We start from the raw sequence: 18,595 nt of genomic DNA, 5'->3' as shown, positions 1-18,595 counted from the left end.
CACTGAAATCTCATTTTGACATTTGTGATCTAATTTGGAAACATCGATCAAGGAAAAAAACGACGTCTGGTTTCTGATCTCCAGGGCCGGGGAGAAGCGCAGGCTGCCCCCCTCGTGCCGCTTCACTCCGCACGAGCGGGGAGTTTGGGGGTTCCAGCCCGTCGCTGTCACCCCAGCGTGCGTGTGGCCCCCGGGATACCCCCGTCCCCCCCTCCATCCCTCGCAGACACAGGCTCATCTTCAGTTTATCCCAGCTAAAACCACCTGTGTTCATCACTCATTACATCCTCGTTAGTGAAGACAGTAAAAAAAAATACTCTCTGGCCTGGGAAATTAAATCAGACTTCTAGTCAAAAAACACTGTAACCACAAAAATAAAAATTTAAGAGAGGTTACCGTGGAAGAGAAGATGGTTTTCAGTAGATCATGGAGAGTTACCAGCTCACACCGTGTAACAACGATGCCTTTGAGGCTCTTCAGCACCAGTTGTGGGCTTTTCCAAAAAATAACAGGAGCTCCTCGTTTTTGTACCACCAACCAGCCCAATCCCCTGCAGCATCTTATCCATTTTGCAGGCGCTTTTATGACGTACTCGGCAATGCAGATGAGCAAAGGAGATGTTTGATACCATGCACACCTTCATCTCAGTTTTCCCAAGAGTTAATCTCTACTTAATCATTCTAGATAATCGAGACTTCTCTGTTTGTGTGTCCATATACACGATTGCTTGCTGCTCAGAAGGCACAGTGCCTGTACTTCACACTGAAATGCTGTATTGACCCGCTATAGAAAGCGCAGTCGATTTTAATTACAAGAAATGGAAGTTTTTACCTCCGTAAAGCTCTGCCTGAGCTCAGGTGCTGTGCAGATCGACGCCCCGTGACACTGGCTCAGTGCTTGCGCCAGCACCACACAAAGCAATTTATATCTTTTTTTCTTGACAAAAGTAAAAACAATGACATCATCTTCCTATAGGAAAATTTCAACAAATCCAGGGTCACTTTATCACCTGATTTTGAATGCACGTAGTATACACAAATGGCAAAACAAGCAATACATGAGGGAAGTTCAAAGCGTGTTTTAATTAAAATGATTCTTATTCCGAATATTAACCAAATCATTGCAACGGTTAATATTACATGATTTTTTTTTTTTTTTTTAAAAGGGAAATAATCCTCTTTGGAAAGTTCCTCATGTTATCCAGCTATTGGGTTTCACTTCATTTTCAATACTCCATAAAATATCAACAGGTAAAAGGCATTTAACTACGTTTCCAACCTAATTAAAAAAAAAAAAAAAAAACAACTAGGTTAAATCAACAGTTTTTAAGTGGGACTGTCGGATTAGAAGAGACGAAAAAAATTAGTTGTGCATCCTGAGGATCAGTAACAGAAATCAACCTTTTGACCTAAGGCCCTTGCAGCACTAGCATGACAAATGAGAACAGTCATTTCTGAGAGCAGTGGGACGATACTGCTGCGTGTGCACCCCGGCTGCTCCCAGACACAACTCACTGACGGCAGAAACGCAGAGTTCCAGAGAACAGCCCCGGGAGCAGGGGCTCTGCCGCGCACACGGGCCCCGCGCAGCCGCGCACCAGCAGAACAAACTAACGGCACAAAGCGAGAACTCCCAGGAGCCCGGCATTGGATTGAACAGATTTCAAGTCTCAAAGGCAAATCAAAGCAAAATCATGAGCAATTTGGCTTTTCGTGTCATCTTCTTCAGCCATTTCCGTGTTCGGTTGCAAGTTCCAGCTTTAAACGTCAAGCCTTATGGTCTGCAAACTGCAACGAGAAGGAAAAATGACAGATAATCATGTTATGCACCTATATCAACCATGCATTTTAAAATAAAATTTCATAAATAAGACCCATTTTAGCATTAGATTATCTTCCTGCTTTGTGCTGGCGTATAGAAATACATAAATAGGTGCAGTTACTGTGGCTAATTTTCCCTATCACCGAGCAAAAAAAAAAAAGAAAAAAAAAGAGAAATCGAGGGACAAAAAATTTCCTGTCTGCACAGTCCAAACCACTGTACATCTGCTCCAGATGCTGCCTCTGTGACCCCCTCCCACCCTGCGGCGCAGCAGAGCGTCCTGCCCTGATGAAATATTCTCACTGCCTGGCAGCAACACTTCTAATAGCGACATTGGCCTGCGTGGGAGCAACACACGACCGAGTGGATCCAACCGGCCCAGGAGTACGTTTAGATTTTTTAAGTCAAAGTTTTGAGTGAAGTTCTTTACCAGGCAAACAGGACACTTGGGAAAAGGAACCTAAACTTGTAGAGACAGAATAGCAGATTTCATGGATGGGAGTGTGTGACGGTGGCAGTTCTTGAGAACAAAAGCTGAGCTTGCTGCAAGATCCAGAGATCTTGTACGCATCCCTGAGCAATAGACGCCCTGGGATCTCCAGCAGCAGCGGAAAGCACCGGCTGGCGTGTTGGTTGCCGCCGTCCCATATCTCTGGTCTCTGTGGCTGCCAGGAGCAGCAGGAAACTCTCCTTCCTCCCCACAACACGTAATTATGCTTATGAAGGTTGGAAAGAAAGGTTGCAGAAACCAAAGACATTGGCAAAGCCCTTGGCGAGTCACAGCATGATAAATCCAGGGTACAGTACGACACGGCATATTCTGCAATGAAATACCGGTACATCAAACGGCAAGTCGCCAAAGGGGATCAGACTGATGTACCAGCTCAAAGTCAAGTGCCCGTGCTTTACATTGAATTTTCAGCTATGACTAATCCCTTCCAGTAAAAAAAAAAAAAAAGCGAATAAGAGAGGTGATTTTAAAAAAGGCGATTAAAAAACAAGGTGATTAAAACCCCCCATTATTCCCTCAGTTCCAGCATTATCCCACACGAAGCACAGCACAAAGCTGTGCAGGACCGAAAGATGATACACATTGAACATTTAACCAGCTCTCCCCTGCACATACGCGTGTGTGTATACTCGTACACAAACACACCTACACCTCACGTGTTTTAGATAAACCTGCCGTGAGAAGAAGAGTCACCACATGGCATCGCATTAATTACCACACGTAAAGAACAATTTTAATCTATTGCCTGAAATACAGAACTTTGGGTAGAGGAGCAGAAGCAGTGCTTATAAATAAAACGCCCTTACTCAAATATTAGATTGTCTGGTAGCAGCTCTTTTCTTGAAGCCCATGAATACATTTCAACCCTCTCTAAAACTGTGACATGAAACGTGCAGCGCACCGAGAACTGTGACACGTGTAGGAGCCTCCCCTCAGCCCTCAGCCAGCGCTCGGACACCGAGACACCCCGTCTGCTACAGAAATCCATGTAAATTCAAACCCTGACCGACAAGGACCGTAAACCTCGCTGCAAAGAGGCTGACAAGGAAAGCTTTCCACCCAGCCTGCCCTCTGCAAGGCACGCTTCTGAGTACCGTGAAAATGAAGTAAGAATTACCAGCAGACAGTTTAGTGAGAAAGGCAGAGGACTAGAGGGAAAAATATTTTGAGAGTGACGGCACTAAGATAACAGCCCACTTACTGCAGCTTTCAGAGCCTGATCGAGATCTTCCAGTAAATCTTCTTCATCTTCCAAACCAACTGACAGGCGAATTAATGTATTGCTGATTCCAAGAGCTTCTCTATCTTCTTCAGGCACTGAAGAGTGAGTCATGATGGCCCTGGAGGCAAAAAATAGCCTTTTTTCTAAGAAGTTTTTACTTTTATCGGTAAAGACCAAACAAATTGGTTTCCTGTCAGCTTCCCCAGAAACTCTGTGAAGATTTTACACCTTTTGTGTACCACCTGCTGGTTAAGCCACAGACGGAAAGAAATTGTATCATCGGTTACTGTAAATTATGGGAACTGCAGAGATGTCAGTGACTTGCATCTCCCAGTGTTTCGGTACAGTGTTTCCACGATACAAAGGATGAATAAAAACTGGATACTTAACAGTCTAGAAAAAAAAGAAGAAGAAAAAAAACCCTCCTATTCTTCTTCCATCCAGATTTTTTTTTTCTAAAAAAGGGTATCTAAAAGCTCTGCTTTAAGCATGTGGAGAAAGAGCTATAGTATATAATCACCAGAGGTTTTTTTCTTACTTCTGGTTTCTCAGATCACTTGTCAAACTGCACCACTTACATTGAAGAATTTATTCTCTCCAGCTACAGACAATACAGGTAAGAAACTATTATTATTACTGTATTTCCCCCATATGCTCACTGATGTCCACCAGTCAGCAATTACCCGCCAGCTGCTGGAGTGTTTTGAGATCTGGTGTTGTTCTAGAATGAGTAACTGAAACGATTTAGCATACAAGTCTAGCCATAACTTTCCATGTATCTTTTTGAAAAGCAAATTGGGCTTCAGTAAAATAATTTAATTCCATAGAAGTCCTGTTTTTAGCCTTTTAACCTAGACAGAGGCAACTAAGTATCACCAAAATCCCCACAAAACCTCCCTGGCCTGAAGACAGTGCAGTTTGTGCAGCGTGCTGACCGTGCCCTCTTGTGTGAGCCGGCAGAACGGCAGAGCTCCTTCCTCAGGCGTCACCCCATCTGCCCAATGCCACCTACTCCAACACACACTGATTTCTTGGATTCGTTCAGCAACGAATTGCGGCTCAGTCTCCCAGTTAAAACAAGGAACCGTGCAAACTCTTTCATCATTGCGTCCTTATCTTCACAAAAGCCACACTCATTTCTGGACTAGCCACTGTTTTTTGTGTTAACACAACGTACTACCCTCGAGTCTCAATTATATGCAAAATGTCTTAGTTTTACATACTACAAAAATTTTATAACTCCCATAGTAATAGATCAGAAACTTTTTTGCCACTCTGCAGCTTTTTTAGAGTTTTAAGATGAAGAATGACTTACGGATGCTCTGCTAGGCTTTCGTAACCACCCAGACTTTCGGCCAGTGTAAAAACCTACAGGGAAAAAACAAACCAAAGTTAATACAAGAAGTGTAAGGTTATGAATTTTTAGAAAGAGACAGTTAAGGAAAAACAAAAGTTTAGTGGTGTGTTTGTTTGTTTTTCTAAAATAAAATTTATGTTATAAAAGGTGTTAACTGTAGTTAGGGAAAAAAATATAAGTGTACACCTAACAGGTAAGAGCTATTAAGATATAGAACAGGCTTGTCCTGAAAAGGGTCTAAAGAGGTGCTGGTGAAAAACTGGATGAGCTCAGGAGGGGTTCTGCCAGCACAATGCAAGGGCAGCGAGCGAGGAAAAGCAGAAGGAAAATGCTCAGCACGAGGAGCAGGTTCTGCCTGGGCACCAGCAGAGAATTCGCTCTGCTCAGACAGACAGAGCAGGCGCCTGAACACAGCGAGATCTCCAACATCTCAGTCCAGGCTGAGGCGATTGTATCCCATCCTTACAGGCTCTTCTTTCAGCATCACTGAGGGGTTTTTCAGCATCGCTCTTTGAATTACAGACGTATATTCTGGGATGACAAAAAGGCTCTCTAGAGCCAGCTGGACCCACACAGGGATTCACCATTTGTCTGCTGTGGATGCTCTTACTATCCTCAACGTTTCTCTGCTCATATTGACATTTTTTTCCCTTTAACAAAAAAAACCCAAAAAAACTGCACAACCAAACAACTAAAGTTGTCAACCAGAGAATCCTCTTCTCAGCCTGGTTTAAGGAAACAGCTTTACTTTTGTACTGACTTTGTGACAAACAGATGCTTAGCCAAGTCAGAGGGCTGAAGTGAGTATACTCAGAAGGGATGACTATTCCTGGAATGCAATTCGTGATGCTTTTTGTGAAAGCTGGTAGATCTCCTGTGCAAGGATTAAATGTTCTCTCTCTTGTAAAAGGATATTTTGTGGGAAATTCATGTTTTTAGCAGATTCATTTTCAGTTGATGACACCAGCTGGCAAAGCAAGTAAGATAGGGAGGAGAAGGAAGCTCTGATTTATCCTTGTCCATTATTACTGATTTATTTTTCCAAGAACAAAACAGCAAACATACAAGAGCAGGCTGCAAATTAACCAGAGATCAAGACTAGCAAACAGAATCAAGGGCACAGGTGGAGTGAATATATTACAAAGACAAAAGCAAAAGCCTATGGTTTAGGTGAAAAAAACAACCACTTATTCTCCAAACCGAGGGAGTCCCTCTCTGCTTCATGATTCATGTCATTTCTCAACGGGTTTTTCTCCTGATGAGGACTTTGAAATATTACATCAGTATTACACCAGCCACAGCTTCTCTGCTTTCAACTATTACAGGTATTTTTGCAAAAGGCTGGCACGCAGGTGCTTTATTAGAAGCAACGCCTGGGCTATACATATATATACACACTACACCCTACTGTGTAAATAAATACTTCAAAAATACTTCCTTTTCTTCTCTCTCATTAGCCTCCAATTTACAGATAATCTATTATTTAGAGATGGTTACACCCAGAAGACTTTAGGAGCTTTGCAAGAACAGAGGAAGACTCTCGCCACCCCAAGAAAACCCACTTCCTTCCATCACCACCCTTAGAAGCACAGGCTCTAACGCCCCCGAGGTAGCGTGTATTTACCTTCAAATTCTTGAGAAAAGTAGCAGCATGATCGAGATTTCCCTTAATGTAAAAGGTGACCATCCCAGGACAGCCAGTACACTGCCGCTTGACCAGCTCATGCTGAGGGTGTGAGGGCAAGCCTGAAATTTGGAGAAGCCGCTTGAAGTTAATTACCGTCACTTCAAAGGGTAACGAGCTCACCCAGTGCCGAGGCAGACACCTCACCCAGAGTCACCCAGCGCGAAGGGCGCACAAACAGCACGTACTGCGACAGTCCCCAAATCCAGGCATCACCTGCTCTCAAGTGTCGCCAGCCTACCTGGGAAAATGACTTTCTGTACCCGGGGATCTGCCTCGAGAAATCGAGCGACAGCCAGCGCATTGTGGAAGTGTTGCTTCATCCGGATCTGCAGGGTCTTCAAACCACGACTACATAGGTAACAGTCGAAGGGAGACGGAATAGCTCCAAGAGCTACAGAATTCAAACAAAATCCCACATAAAACAAAGGTGTTTTGGTGTTGGGTTTTTTTTGGTTTTTTTAAGTAAAACTAAATACAGTCCTAACTTCCTAAATTTCTAAAGTTAGAACAAGACAAGTGGAAAGACATCTGATGCCATCTGTCTTCCTCACCTCACACACATGGGAAGCCAATTAATGAGCTGAATTAACAAGCTGAAGACTCAAGGATTAAATTTATTAGACATAATATGCCTTTATTTGAGAGAGAAGCCACAGAGGCCTACTGAAAGCTATCGCATTTGCTTAAGGCCACCCTACATACTGGTGAAAGGCCGGGAAGAGAATTCATGTTTCCTACATCGGTGTTACTGCTTTCTCTCCAGTCATGGAGACTTCTGCACATTTAAATGCCTGAGCTACAGCCCTAGATAGATTTCACAGTTGTGTGCATGCAACATGCTTATTATGAGCTGGTGTATTCAAATACAATTCATTTTGAGCTGTTTCCCACATTGACTACTTACAGTTTTGTAAGAATTTGAGCCTTTCATAGAGATCATCGCAGTTCACTGAAACAAGTCCCATCACAACATCACTGTGCCCTAAAAATGCAAGAAGACAAGGACAAATCAGCCACTCCACCCGCTCCAAGGTTCTGCCATGAACCCCCATTTTCTCAGTCTTGGTGCAAATAAAACCCCATTTTTCTGAGACGCTGCGTTCCTTCTCATTGCTGCAGCCAACCTCCCTGTGCAGCACAAGCATCAAAAGGCAGATTTTTTGTGAACTGCCCGCAGCCAGGATGGCTTTTAAACAGCCAGTCTGAGTTGTGGTCAACTCAGAAACTCACCGTTCATGTACTTGGTTGCCGAATACATACAAATATCCGCCCCAAGGGATAAAGGACGCTGAAATGAAAATAATAGGTCCGATTAAAGCTTTTGTGCACTCTGGTTCATTGCAAGCTATCCAGACAGGCTGTGATCAAACACAGAGAATAACAATAGGTGGAGATACTAAAAAAACATACAAAAGCTTAACACAAAACTTAACACCTTAAACACAGAAACCTGAGAATGAAGACCGAATATGTGACAAAAACAACAGTACAGGAAAGCACTCTGAATTCAAGATAGACACAATAAAAATAACCCAGGATAAAACTTGATTTAAAAGCCCTGGTATAATTCCCACCGGCTTCAGGAAGAGGAGTGACTGAGTACATCCAACATACAGCCTGTTCATACTGGTGACAAAAATAGCTCCGTTGCTTAGCTGAGGCAGGAATAAGTAATGGTATTTACTCTAAAGTATATTTCCTTTGAAAATGAAGACCTCAACACAGTCGGCAAAGCAAAAAAAAATATGCATTGTTTTCTAGATACCAAGACTGATGACACTGCACCGAAAAAACAGCTGAAAAGCTGCAGAAAGTGCAGAGGGTTTTGTTGGCCAGGGCTCTGCCCCAACGTCCCAGCTTTCTGCCCAGGAACCTTTTAAAGGCGAGAGGCAAACTGAGATCTTGACAGGCAAGAAGTAATGAACAATAGATTGGTTTTAATCAGTCACTAAGTAAAAGGTTTCACACATAATATAAGTGTATTATAAAGACTGAGGCGTAGCAATGTGTTAAAAGGTAACAAAGCGAGCAGATGTAGAATAAAAGCCTGCTGCTGTCAGGCCAAACACGGGTGTCGACTGAAGGGAGGTGGATGATGTGCATTCCCGCTGCGCATTCCCAGTGCACAGCCAGGAGAACGGCAGCATAAACACCAGTGCCTTTTACATCCAATATTGCCATATAAATCACTCTAAAATGATCATCTTATCAGTACGGTGTATCAGCAGCAGTCTGGAGGGCTTTAAAGACACTCCCTATTATATTTACAGGAATTAATCATTACAACTGGCTCTCTTTTAGCACCAGGCCAATAACAGATACATTAACTAGCTCATATATCCAGATACTCGCTTTTCTTCTTTCACATGCGTCTTTCTGAAATAATATACGTGGTGAGGGGAAAATCACCAAGCCTTTGGTATGTACAAGACAAACTCCAGTGCTGCTTTAGCTAAGCATTAACACTTTCTGTAAAGCTCTCTTAATTTATAAAGATCTCTGTACCCTTAGCAAAGACACCTTGCCTGTTGCACGCATAAAGAAGTTTTACTTCAGACCTGAAAGACAAGGGATTAGCTTGGTCTTCTGGAAAATACGTATGAATATTTCTAGCTCATATTAAGATAAATGAGACTTTGAAGCTTATTATTTCAAAGCATTTTTAGAACTTGAAAAAATTGTCTTCGCGTATCCAAGTTATAAAATCAGAAAAGTTATGTCAGTTAAGTTTGAGATCAAAATTATAAACTTCTGAGCCACACATTCACCAAAATATTGAAGAAAAGGTAACTTCAATGTCTAAAAGATAAAGTTAATACAGGTTGCTTGTTTTAATTTTTTCTTACATTGCCTTTTTAGTACCTCAAGCGATTCATAACAGATCATAAACAGCGTATACAAAAGAATAGTATAAAAAGGCCAAAGTCAGTAAACAGGACACTTTATAACAAGCCTGCTATGATTTCCATCAGCGAGAACTAAAAACTATGATTTCTGGATGACAGAGAAGCCATTCTCCCCATGGCTTAACTTGATTCAGTGCGTTTACTTGACTGGTGAGCTGTACTGGTTCTGCTGCTACCATACTGGTATCCAGTCAGCTATAACGTACCCTGCATATCACCTTTACTAATGGAAACAGCAGCAGCACACGGGTTGTGTTTAGAAACAGAACGAGCAATCTTACAATGCACAGCACAAAACCACAGCTCCTTGGGGGTGCTTCCATTTTAAAAACATACCTTCAAAGACAGTGAAATAATGGGGTAATTGCAAACAAACCAAGTGCTCACCTGGAAATACGCAGACATGAAGGTGTTGTCTACCACGAGAAGAACATCTTTATGCTTATGTACAACGTCTGCACAGGCCTGGATGTCAATGACCTTCAGCATGGGGTTGGTGGGCGTTTCAATCCAGACGAGCTGCAGTAATTCAACATGGAAACAGCCATTTAGAGACGTTACAATGCTGGTGATGGCCTGTGTGTAAGTCATAAGTGCTTTTGAACGTTAACTCGTGGAGTGTCAGCTTCCTACATAGGTTTGCAGAGTGGATATTGTGCCCCCACTGAAGAAAGGTGAGGTTTCTTGGGAGAGGTGATATTCTCCACACAAACAACGGATCCCCTCCGCTTCACCCAACACAACCAGAGCAAGAATGAAATGATTTAAGAACATTAAACAAGCGAGTTCAGCAACTTCCCTCTCCGCTACCTTGGTCTCCGGTGTAATCGCAGCTTCCAGGCATTCAATTTTCGCACAGTCAACAAAAACTACATTCAAACCCATCTTCATGGCTACTTTCCTGAAGTATCTGTTTGTGCCTAAAAAACCCCAAACGAAACAAAAAATCAGAGACACAAAATGAAACCATTTCCTTAACTTCACTGACCTCCAGCCTCCTGTACACATGCACGGAAAGTCAGGAGGGTACAGCTTTATGTTGTACATCATAAATGGCACATTAATATTTTGTTATTTCTAAAAAGTTTAAATATTGCTGTAGTTTTTAACATCACAGAAAAGTAACAATGGCAATATAGAACCAGAGTGATGTATGAAGTACTTTCAATTAACAGCTGTTCAGGGTTTTATTTAAAAGGGTCTGTGTACTTCTCCAGTTAGTTTGACAGCCTCTGCCTTTCCCTCCACCCCTGTGGTTCCAGTTTTCGGATCCTCTTTCCCCCACCCCACTTTTAGTAACTTTTTTCCACCACATCTTTTTAAACTATTCTTTTCTATTTAATAAACTTGATTGAGAATTCGGGAGAGGAAGAATCGAGGGGAAGATTCCAGCTACTGTGTGTTTCTTATAATTCCATTAAATAAACTTGTAGTGAGCAAGATTAAAAAGTGATTATTTCCTTCCTGCCTGCCTTTGAAGCCTTTCATTGGAAAGATTAAAAGAAGAAACCAGAAGCAACCAGTTGATCACTAGACAGCAACCTACTGGCTATCCAGCAACACTGCCTGGATTAAAAATTAATTCATTAGGTCTTTCTGCCAAGGTTATTTAACATTTACTCACATGGAACAGCAGTCTGCTGTCTAGCCATAAAGTCACAGTACACGCAGCGTATGATTCTGTGTGCTGAACGCTAAGTGTGAATGGTATTTCTTTTTCTTAAGGAAACACTTTTATTTCTACAATAACCTATATACTATTTTGTGCTGTAAGAAGCTCACTCAAGCATGGGACATTTTCATATAGGCTGTCAACTTTACTAATACAAACCACAGAAAAGCCTTACATACTTTTAATAACAGCACACTGCAAGTAACATAGATGGGAATGAGAGGTGACACTCTGCGCAGTCCTTTTAAGAAGTTACAGCAACGGCTCAGAATTCAGAGGTGTCACCTACCTACAGCTCCTCCTCACGCCTCCCAAAACCCAGCGCCTCTTCAGCACATCCCAGGCAATAGACTTTACAGCTTTGCCTTCGAGAGCTTTTCACTTTCTTTTACTGTTTTACTGACAAACCCAAATACTGTAGGCTCATTTGAGTTAGCAAGCACAGCGCAGCTTTCCTATCCAACCGGGGTTTTTACAAAAAAGAAGCTTCCCAAAGCATATCCTCCAAGGAGCAGGGACACATGCCGGTGCCCAGCAACCCAAAGGTTGCTAATACGGGGTTGAAGTACAAAAGGCTGCCCAGGGCAAGCGTGGAGGAGTAAACCCCACGCAGCAAGAAGTCAGCACGGGCAGGAGGTGGCTGAGCAAGGACCATGCACAGCGTGTGCAAATGCGAGCAGGGAAGACGAAGAGGAACAGCCAGAAGAGCAGAGGCCAGGAGAAAAGCAAGCAGGGACTTCAGGGACAAGGAGCCCTGAATATCTGAGGGGAGAGCGAAGGGGCTGAACACACGCTGGCCGCAGATGTGCAGACGTACCGTGTCACGGGTGTGAGCTCTGCTGAATGAGGCTGTGTGGGGAAGCTGCTCCCTTTACAACAAAAGTACGAGAAATTTCAGGGAAGAAACAGTGAAATTAATCTCTGCAGAAGCCACTACAGGCTGAGGCTTTAGTGAGTGGCCAAACTGGTTTTGCTTGAAAAATGGGCCTTTCTGAAGTGAGGAACTGATAAAATGCTTTGGCCAAATGACTTTGAAGTTCCATGGTGGGAGGGCCATGAATGAAAGGAGCAGATTGCCAGCAGGGATTCCTGCTGTCTCCACTCCGTTGTTCGGCTCCAGATGGACTTTGCTGAAGAGCTATCTGGTACGACAGAACCAAGACACTAAAACCAAATGTGTGTATTTATATTTGATGTGCATAAGCACAGAGAACTGACTGGCAAACAGTAATCACTCCTAGCGACGGGAAAGGTGATCACTCTTGCTAAAAGGTTTCCCAGCTATTGCTTGGGAAAACGCTACCTGTCGCTGACTTCTTTTTGTGCCAAGGCCCTGAAGCAGACAGAGGGAGACAAGAGGAGATGGCAAGCTTTGCTGAGCAGTGAAATGCAGGAGTCGGGCACCCAGGACACCGATTGTCACAGCATATCCTGGCACGTTTCCCAATTACAGACTTTAGGGTGGCATCGGCCTTTTGAAGGACTTGGGCGGAGGTGGATGCACTCTTGTTTGCTACTGGGGAGTTTCTTCGAGGAACGGATAAAAAAATAACTATGTAAGATCAAAACCTAACAGTGGGCTGCAGCATCGCTGATGCATTCAGAAGACATGGGCATAACAGATGCAAATTGTGCTTTCAGGGAAAATGACAGAATAGTTGTCTGAAACAGTCCAGATAAAATCCTGGTTGGTAAAGGGTCAAGCCTAGGGAAGTAATAGTTGAAATACCAGAAGCTGGAAAGCTGTGTTACATTGGAGCACAGAATACCCTGCCCTGCAAAAAAGTCTGTGCAAAGCTACCATGTTGTTATTTTCCCCTCATTCAAGCACATATTACCAGTTTACTATATTTTTTGAACCTCTAAATTGTGCCACAGAATCATTCAGTGTTTGAATTTCTAACACCAAAATCAAACAGGAGTGTTCTGTGTTCTCATGAAGTGAAAAGGCTTTACAGAAAAATAAGGTCCCATGTGAGAAATTCAGAAAGTTCATGAGAATCACAAATAGGTACATCAAATCATTTGCACCACGAAGATAAAAGCACCCTTGTGCTTTGCGTACCTCCATAGACGTCATCCATGCAGATAATCGTATCCCCTGCCTTTAAGAGGTGAGCAATATTCAAAGTAGCAGCTAAGCCAGAAGCATAAGCTAAACCTAAAACAGAAAAGAGTAAGTGGCAGACAAACTGTATTTTAATGTGATACAACCTTGTCAAACCTGCCGTAGCTTTCCTCACTTTGCTTTTCAAAGGAACCTGTTCTGTCACTCTCACTCACGCTATCTCTCTGGTTACGTGGATTCAGTAAAAGCAGCAGCCGGATTCCACGCGGGGTGGAAGCCGGGACGAGCACAAGTGACGCTGTCCAGTAACAGCAGCTCCCGCTCCCCCTGCACTCAGCGCTGCTGCGCGGGACGGATTCAGTTCAGCTCAAGCATCGAATGCAGTGGGACGAAGCAAAGCCGCTACAGAAAGTCCAGTGATTGAGCTGGGCTTTCCTGAATGATCAGCGTTGGACTCTTTCACACCACGAGGCTGCTTTTGCCCATCACCAGCAGCCAGCGGCTGGGAAAGTCTTGTTGTGACACAACTGCCGCTGTGTCCCTGCTCCCCGGGCCATGCCTGCTGTAGGCACTGTCAGGAGACACACGTGCCGACATCTTGCTTGAGGAACCTATTAATTACTTACAGTATTTAGCTCCATCTAGCATCGCCACAGCCTTCTCCAGGCAACTCCGGGTAGGGTTTCCACTCCGGCTGTATTCATAACCCTATTGGGAAAGCAAGAAACAAACAGATGTTAAGAGAAAGCACCGAGAAAGCTTCATACAAGAATAGTCCTGGGTTCCTTAAAAAGCCCTGGCTCGCATGGCCCTCCTCCGAGAACAGCAGGCTGGTTTTCTGTCTGCGCCAGGCTGCTGCACACAACACCCCATCAGGCATCTCCAACCTGGAAATGGTCTCTCGGGGGGCAGTATCGCACTGCCAGCCACGCTCTCCTGTTTTTTTCTAGATATCCATCTCTCGTCACAGTTGGGGAAAAGGCCTTACTCTGACACAGTCTGCTCATTCTTACGTTATCGGGAAGAATGTGTCCCATCTCCGCAATGCTCTGCTGTGAAAGATGTTACAGGGCACTAGTCAGTGCCAACCTGTACCTGCCAAGAGCTCCTGAATGCTCAGGCCTTTTGGTGGCACGCAATCAGGCCAAGTTCCACGCTTCAGTGCAATCAGGCTCTTATGTGACTACTGAGAAAATTTAAGGAGAAAAAAACCACTTATGCTTGCATGGATGCACTTGTTAAAGAGAGAACCTGGCTAAGCACCCTGGTGTTCGCGTACTTTGAGGATTTCTGTTTAATGACAACCCCATCACGCTCAGGAATGCAGCAGCCCGGTCTCAGAGCTTCCAGCAGGATGTGGTGACTCTGATCAGCACACGGACACAGCAGCGTGACTCCTGGGATCTTCAACACAGCCACCGACTCACACACACCAACGCTGGGCATGCTTCTGAGCGATTTTGTGCGGAATCAAAGATCACAAGAAAAATTCCTGTTGCCCAACCAGCAGTGTGATGTCCAGACCTTGGGTTTGGAACAAATACTGCTTTATGAACTGCAAATTTGAGCCATTTCTCTCACACGCACATGGTACCCATTAGAAACTTCGTGACAGTTCAACGCAAACACTTCCAGCGCTTTTCTACAATACATCCACAGAATACTTAGGAAATATTCATTGGGTCTGGAAGGACAACTAAAGCAGCCTCCTCCACAATGCGTGTAAATGAGACAATGTGTTCTGCCCGGGCCCTGCAGCGAAGTAAAGCTTTGTTATCACACGGTCTTCAAGAAAACCTCCACCTGCGTGCAAACCACCCGACCGAGGGGAAAAGAAGATGTTTGTGGTTTTTTGCAGGAGGTAGGACGAGGGAAAACATCTCCACCAAACCAGGAGCCCCTTCCCCTTCCCGGGCCTGCCGCGCCCCCAGGGACAGCCCGCCGGGCCGGGCTGCGCCCCCAGCCCCCGTCCTCCGCCCCCGGCCCCCGTCCTCCGCCCCCGGCCCCCGGCCCCCTCCCCGGAGCCCCCCGGACACGGCCGCACTCACCGAGTGCTGCCCGGGGGCCTGCTGCTTGAAGGTGGTGGAGAGGGAGATGGGCGGCACCACGGCGGCCGAGCGCCACTGCTCGGGCTCCTGCCCGGCGTGGATGGCCTGCGTGGCGAAGTGCGCGAAGGGCGGCAGGAAGCCCCCCGACCCGCCGCGCTCCATGGCCACGCTCCGACTACTGCCACTGCCGCCGCCGCCGCCGCCGCCGCCGCCACCGCGGGCGCCACCGCTGCCCCGCCCCGAGGGGCCCGGCGCGGGCGGGGCCTCAGCGCCGCCCCTCATTGGCTGGGGCGGGGCTGGGCGGTGCCCCTCATTGGCTGAGGCGGGGCTGGGCGGGGCCAGCGCCGCAGGGCAGGGAGCGGCGTCCCGCTGTGGCACCGCCCGCCCGCAGGGGGGCGCCGCCGGGCTGCAGCGCGCTGCGGGCGGGAGGCGAAATGGCGGGAAGGCGCCGGACCTGGGGACAGGGGACAAGTGACAAATAACAGGGGGTTCGGTGGCCCCTCCGGGCGATCCCTGGGGAACGGCTTCCTCCTGCCGCTGCACCTGAGGCCGTCGGCCCGGCGTTTGCCCGTGGGCGCACAACGTCAGCCAAGATGCAGACGGTAAGAGGCCTTTTCCTAACGCTTACACCTTCTCCTCTTACATTTCAGGCTGAATTTGAAATAATTTTCACTGCATTTGCAGGTAAATGTAGAGCAAAACTGGATCTAAGTGGAAGAAACACGCTGATTATTCTCAAGTCCGTTTTTCAGCCTCAGCACGTGGTAGAACCCTGAAGTTTAGGGTGGAGGAATTGAATCCTGCGGTGACACATCTGTGGGAAATGTCTGCACAGACCCCACGGGCAAAGCTTTGCTTCGAACCCGCCGTCCCGCCAGGACACCGAGGCACGAAGTTTCAGGTGGCCACTTCAGTATCATAACAGGTACGCGTTCTTTTTATAACAATTTGTATCGTGACATTCACGACAGTCAAGCTGAGACAAAGGGGAAAATGGAATTATTGTCATACACAATGTCTTCCTCTCCCTCGGTTTCCCGTTGTGGTGATCCGTGCAGCCCATGGCAGGTTTGGCGGCTGTTCCTGGAGGAGGTTGTCCTGTCCATAAGGACACAGCTCCTCACCCCCACATCCCCACAACTGGCTGCTGAAGCACTTCACAAAAAGGAACTAGTCCCACGGCTTCGTCTGAGCAACCTCAGTAAACGCCTTGTGCGTTTTTTTCTTTTTAGTAAGGAGATATAAAAATTTTTGAAGTGCTTCGGGACAGCACCAGTTGAAAAGAGAATTAATACTTCCCCTCAAACAGAAGCCATTGAGGCTACAGTGTCTTCGAATTTCTTACCTATTTTTTCCTGTTAATTTCTGTAAGTGTCCTTTGTCACTTTGACAAATGTGTTGCTGTCCAGCGTCTCTCCAGCCAATCATTCCGAATGCCTGGGGGAAGCAGATGTCAGTTTCTCCAGGGCTGGCAAATTCCATGCGCTGTCCTCCAGCACCCCATTTATTTTTGTTTTGCCTTGCGGAAATAAGAAAAAAGGCAACCGGAGAGCATTTCTCTATACTCAGGTGCTTTCAATATTCTATTAGGTATTCTTTATACGTTTAAATGTTACCGTTAGACTTACAGCTAGAATAAATGCAGATGCACACTTACAGTATATCGTTTTCGTTTACTGCCTACCTTTGGGTTTTGTAGAAATTTAGTCTTTTATTCCTCTCTATTTTTTGACCTATTCATTTCTATACTGAAGAAGTCAGCATCCTTGCTGGAGGAATCCACCCATGAGAAATTACTCCCCCATTATTTATTTCCTACTTGAGGAACACCATAAGTGAAGTTTCCACAGACTCACAGCCCAGAAACTGTAGAAAATGCAGTTCCATGTTGCCACAACACCTGATGCTGGTGCTTTTATCTAAACAGCCTAGTGCTTGGAAGAGAGCGATTTAAGTAATTTGAGAAGATGGAGAATATAACCAAGACAAAGTTGCGTTGTTAGATGGTAAAAAAAAAACCCAAACCCAAACATTCTCAGGAATTTGTAGGTATGTAATAATTACTCAGAACAGTCCCAGCACAGGAGGACACCTGGATTCACCACAAACGCCAGTTTTCACAGAGCAGTTCCCATTAGTAATGCGTTCCTTCTGTTTCTGGGTTGAATAAGGGACTCCATAATAAGCTGGTAAACAGTGACTTCATGCCTCTCTCTCCTCTTAGCTGGCCTCCAGTAATTAAAAATGCAACGTGAAGCTTCCAACATCAGCTAAAACCTGATGTTTCCAGCACGGCACCGGGGCAAACAGCATGTTGTGCAGCACTGGAGAGCAGACAAGAGACATCAGGGTTGCCAACAGTGTCAGCCTCTCAAATTCTGTTTGTAAATGGCTTTTAATTTTCTCTAAAAACAAGAAGAGCCAGAAGAATCTTGTCAGAAAGACCAATGAAGTACAGAGCAAAGGTGACTTTTTTTTTCCCCCCCTTGAATTACTTAAAATTCCGTGTTAGGATTGTAAGTAGCTGTGCAGGAAGCAGCTGTGCTGTCGTGCTGAAGACAGCAGGCACAGAAATCATATTTCATAGCTTCCATCTCCACGAAGAATTCTTTGTAGGCACTTAGTATGAGAGATGATGCAAACTGTGTAAAGAAAGGTCACCCACAAAGGCAGTTCTTTTATCACTGCAGATCTAACTCTCCTGACTTGTAGGTTATTGTCCCTGGACCTATTAGTAAAAAATCCAGTTTGCCTGGAATTTGACACATCATCCTTTTTTTTAGATGATTCATTCCACAATTGTAAGTAGATCCTTGCAGAACTAGCGCTAAAGAGGAGCTCTTTTAGGGAAATCTGGAAGCTCTGGACCTAAGGCAGTTGCTTTATAAGATGATAACCATCTGCAAGGGCTGATGTAAGGACAGGGCGGCTGTCTCGTCGTTTCCTGGCACGTGCTTTTGAGGAAGAACACTGGTACAGGTCCCGTCATTCTCCATGCAATGTCTTGTTTCACAGTCACACATCAGGCTGGGTCGGTTCCTTCCGTTTCCCTTTCCCTCGGTGGATGAAACAGCCACACAAAGGACACGGGTGCACAGTGCAGGGACAAGGCGACGTTTTGTGCACAACAGCATCAGCCTGTTTCTTGGCTCACAAGGGATTCTCGGGAGCACGGGCAGAGACGTGGGAACGCTGCCTTGAGGCCATGTTGAGAAACCCCTTGACCTTTTGTGACCTGGGAAGCGACCCGGAGCCTCTGCTCTCTTAGCAAACAAAGGGAATTGGCTCACGTCACCTATTACA

General features: G+C 45.3%; 1 protein-coding gene across 2 annotated transcripts; it reads right to left on the bottom strand.

Moving 5' to 3' along the window:
• Positions 1-1,063: 1,063 nt before the first annotated feature.
• On the bottom strand, positions 1,064-16,715 carry CTH (cystathionine gamma-lyase). Of its 2 annotated transcripts, none has more exons than XM_065656363.1 (12): positions 16,638-16,715; positions 13,871-13,952; positions 13,242-13,337; positions 10,315-10,424; positions 9,892-10,023; positions 7,829-7,886; positions 7,503-7,580; positions 6,837-6,989; positions 6,536-6,657; positions 4,870-4,922; positions 3,534-3,672; positions 1,064-1,787 (listed from the first exon to the last, which is right to left on the bottom strand). In XM_065656363.1, exons 2-12 carry the CDS (start codon positions 13,890-13,892, stop codon positions 1,767-1,769), a joined length of 984 nt encoding a protein of 327 aa, XP_065512435.1. In that variant the 5' UTR covers positions 13,893-13,952; positions 16,638-16,715; the 3' UTR covers positions 1,064-1,766. The 2 variants fall into 2 exon arrangements, with proteins under 2 accessions (XP_065512435.1, XP_065512433.1); XM_065656361.1 differs by lacking the exon at positions 16,638-16,715 and adding an exon at positions 15,293-15,467.
• Between the last annotated feature and the right edge of the window lie 1,880 nt (positions 16,716-18,595).

This window comes from Caloenas nicobarica, chromosome Z (genome assembly GCF_036013445.1).
Source record: "Caloenas nicobarica isolate bCalNic1 chromosome Z, bCalNic1.hap1, whole genome shotgun sequence".
NCBI lineage: Eukaryota > Metazoa > Chordata > Aves > Columbiformes > Columbidae > Caloenas > Caloenas nicobarica.
The sequence above is the reverse complement of the archived record's forward strand: the minus strand, read 5'-3'. Positions and strand labels throughout refer to the sequence as shown.

Bases quoted from the DNA above. Each gene is read 5' to 3' on its own strand.
- CTH (XM_065656361.1), bottom strand. From the start codon at position 15,454: ATGGAGCGCGGCGGGTCGGGGGGCTTCCTGCCGCCCTTCGCGCACTTC. The intron at 10,024-10,314 runs GTAGCGGAGAGG...GAATTACTGCAG, and splicing joins CGATTACACCGGAGACCAAG to CTCGTCTGGATTGAAACGCC. The intron at 7,887-9,891 runs GTGAGCACTTGG...TTTTCATTTCAG, and splicing joins TCATGTCTGCGTATTTCCAG to CGTCCTTTATCCCTTGGGGC.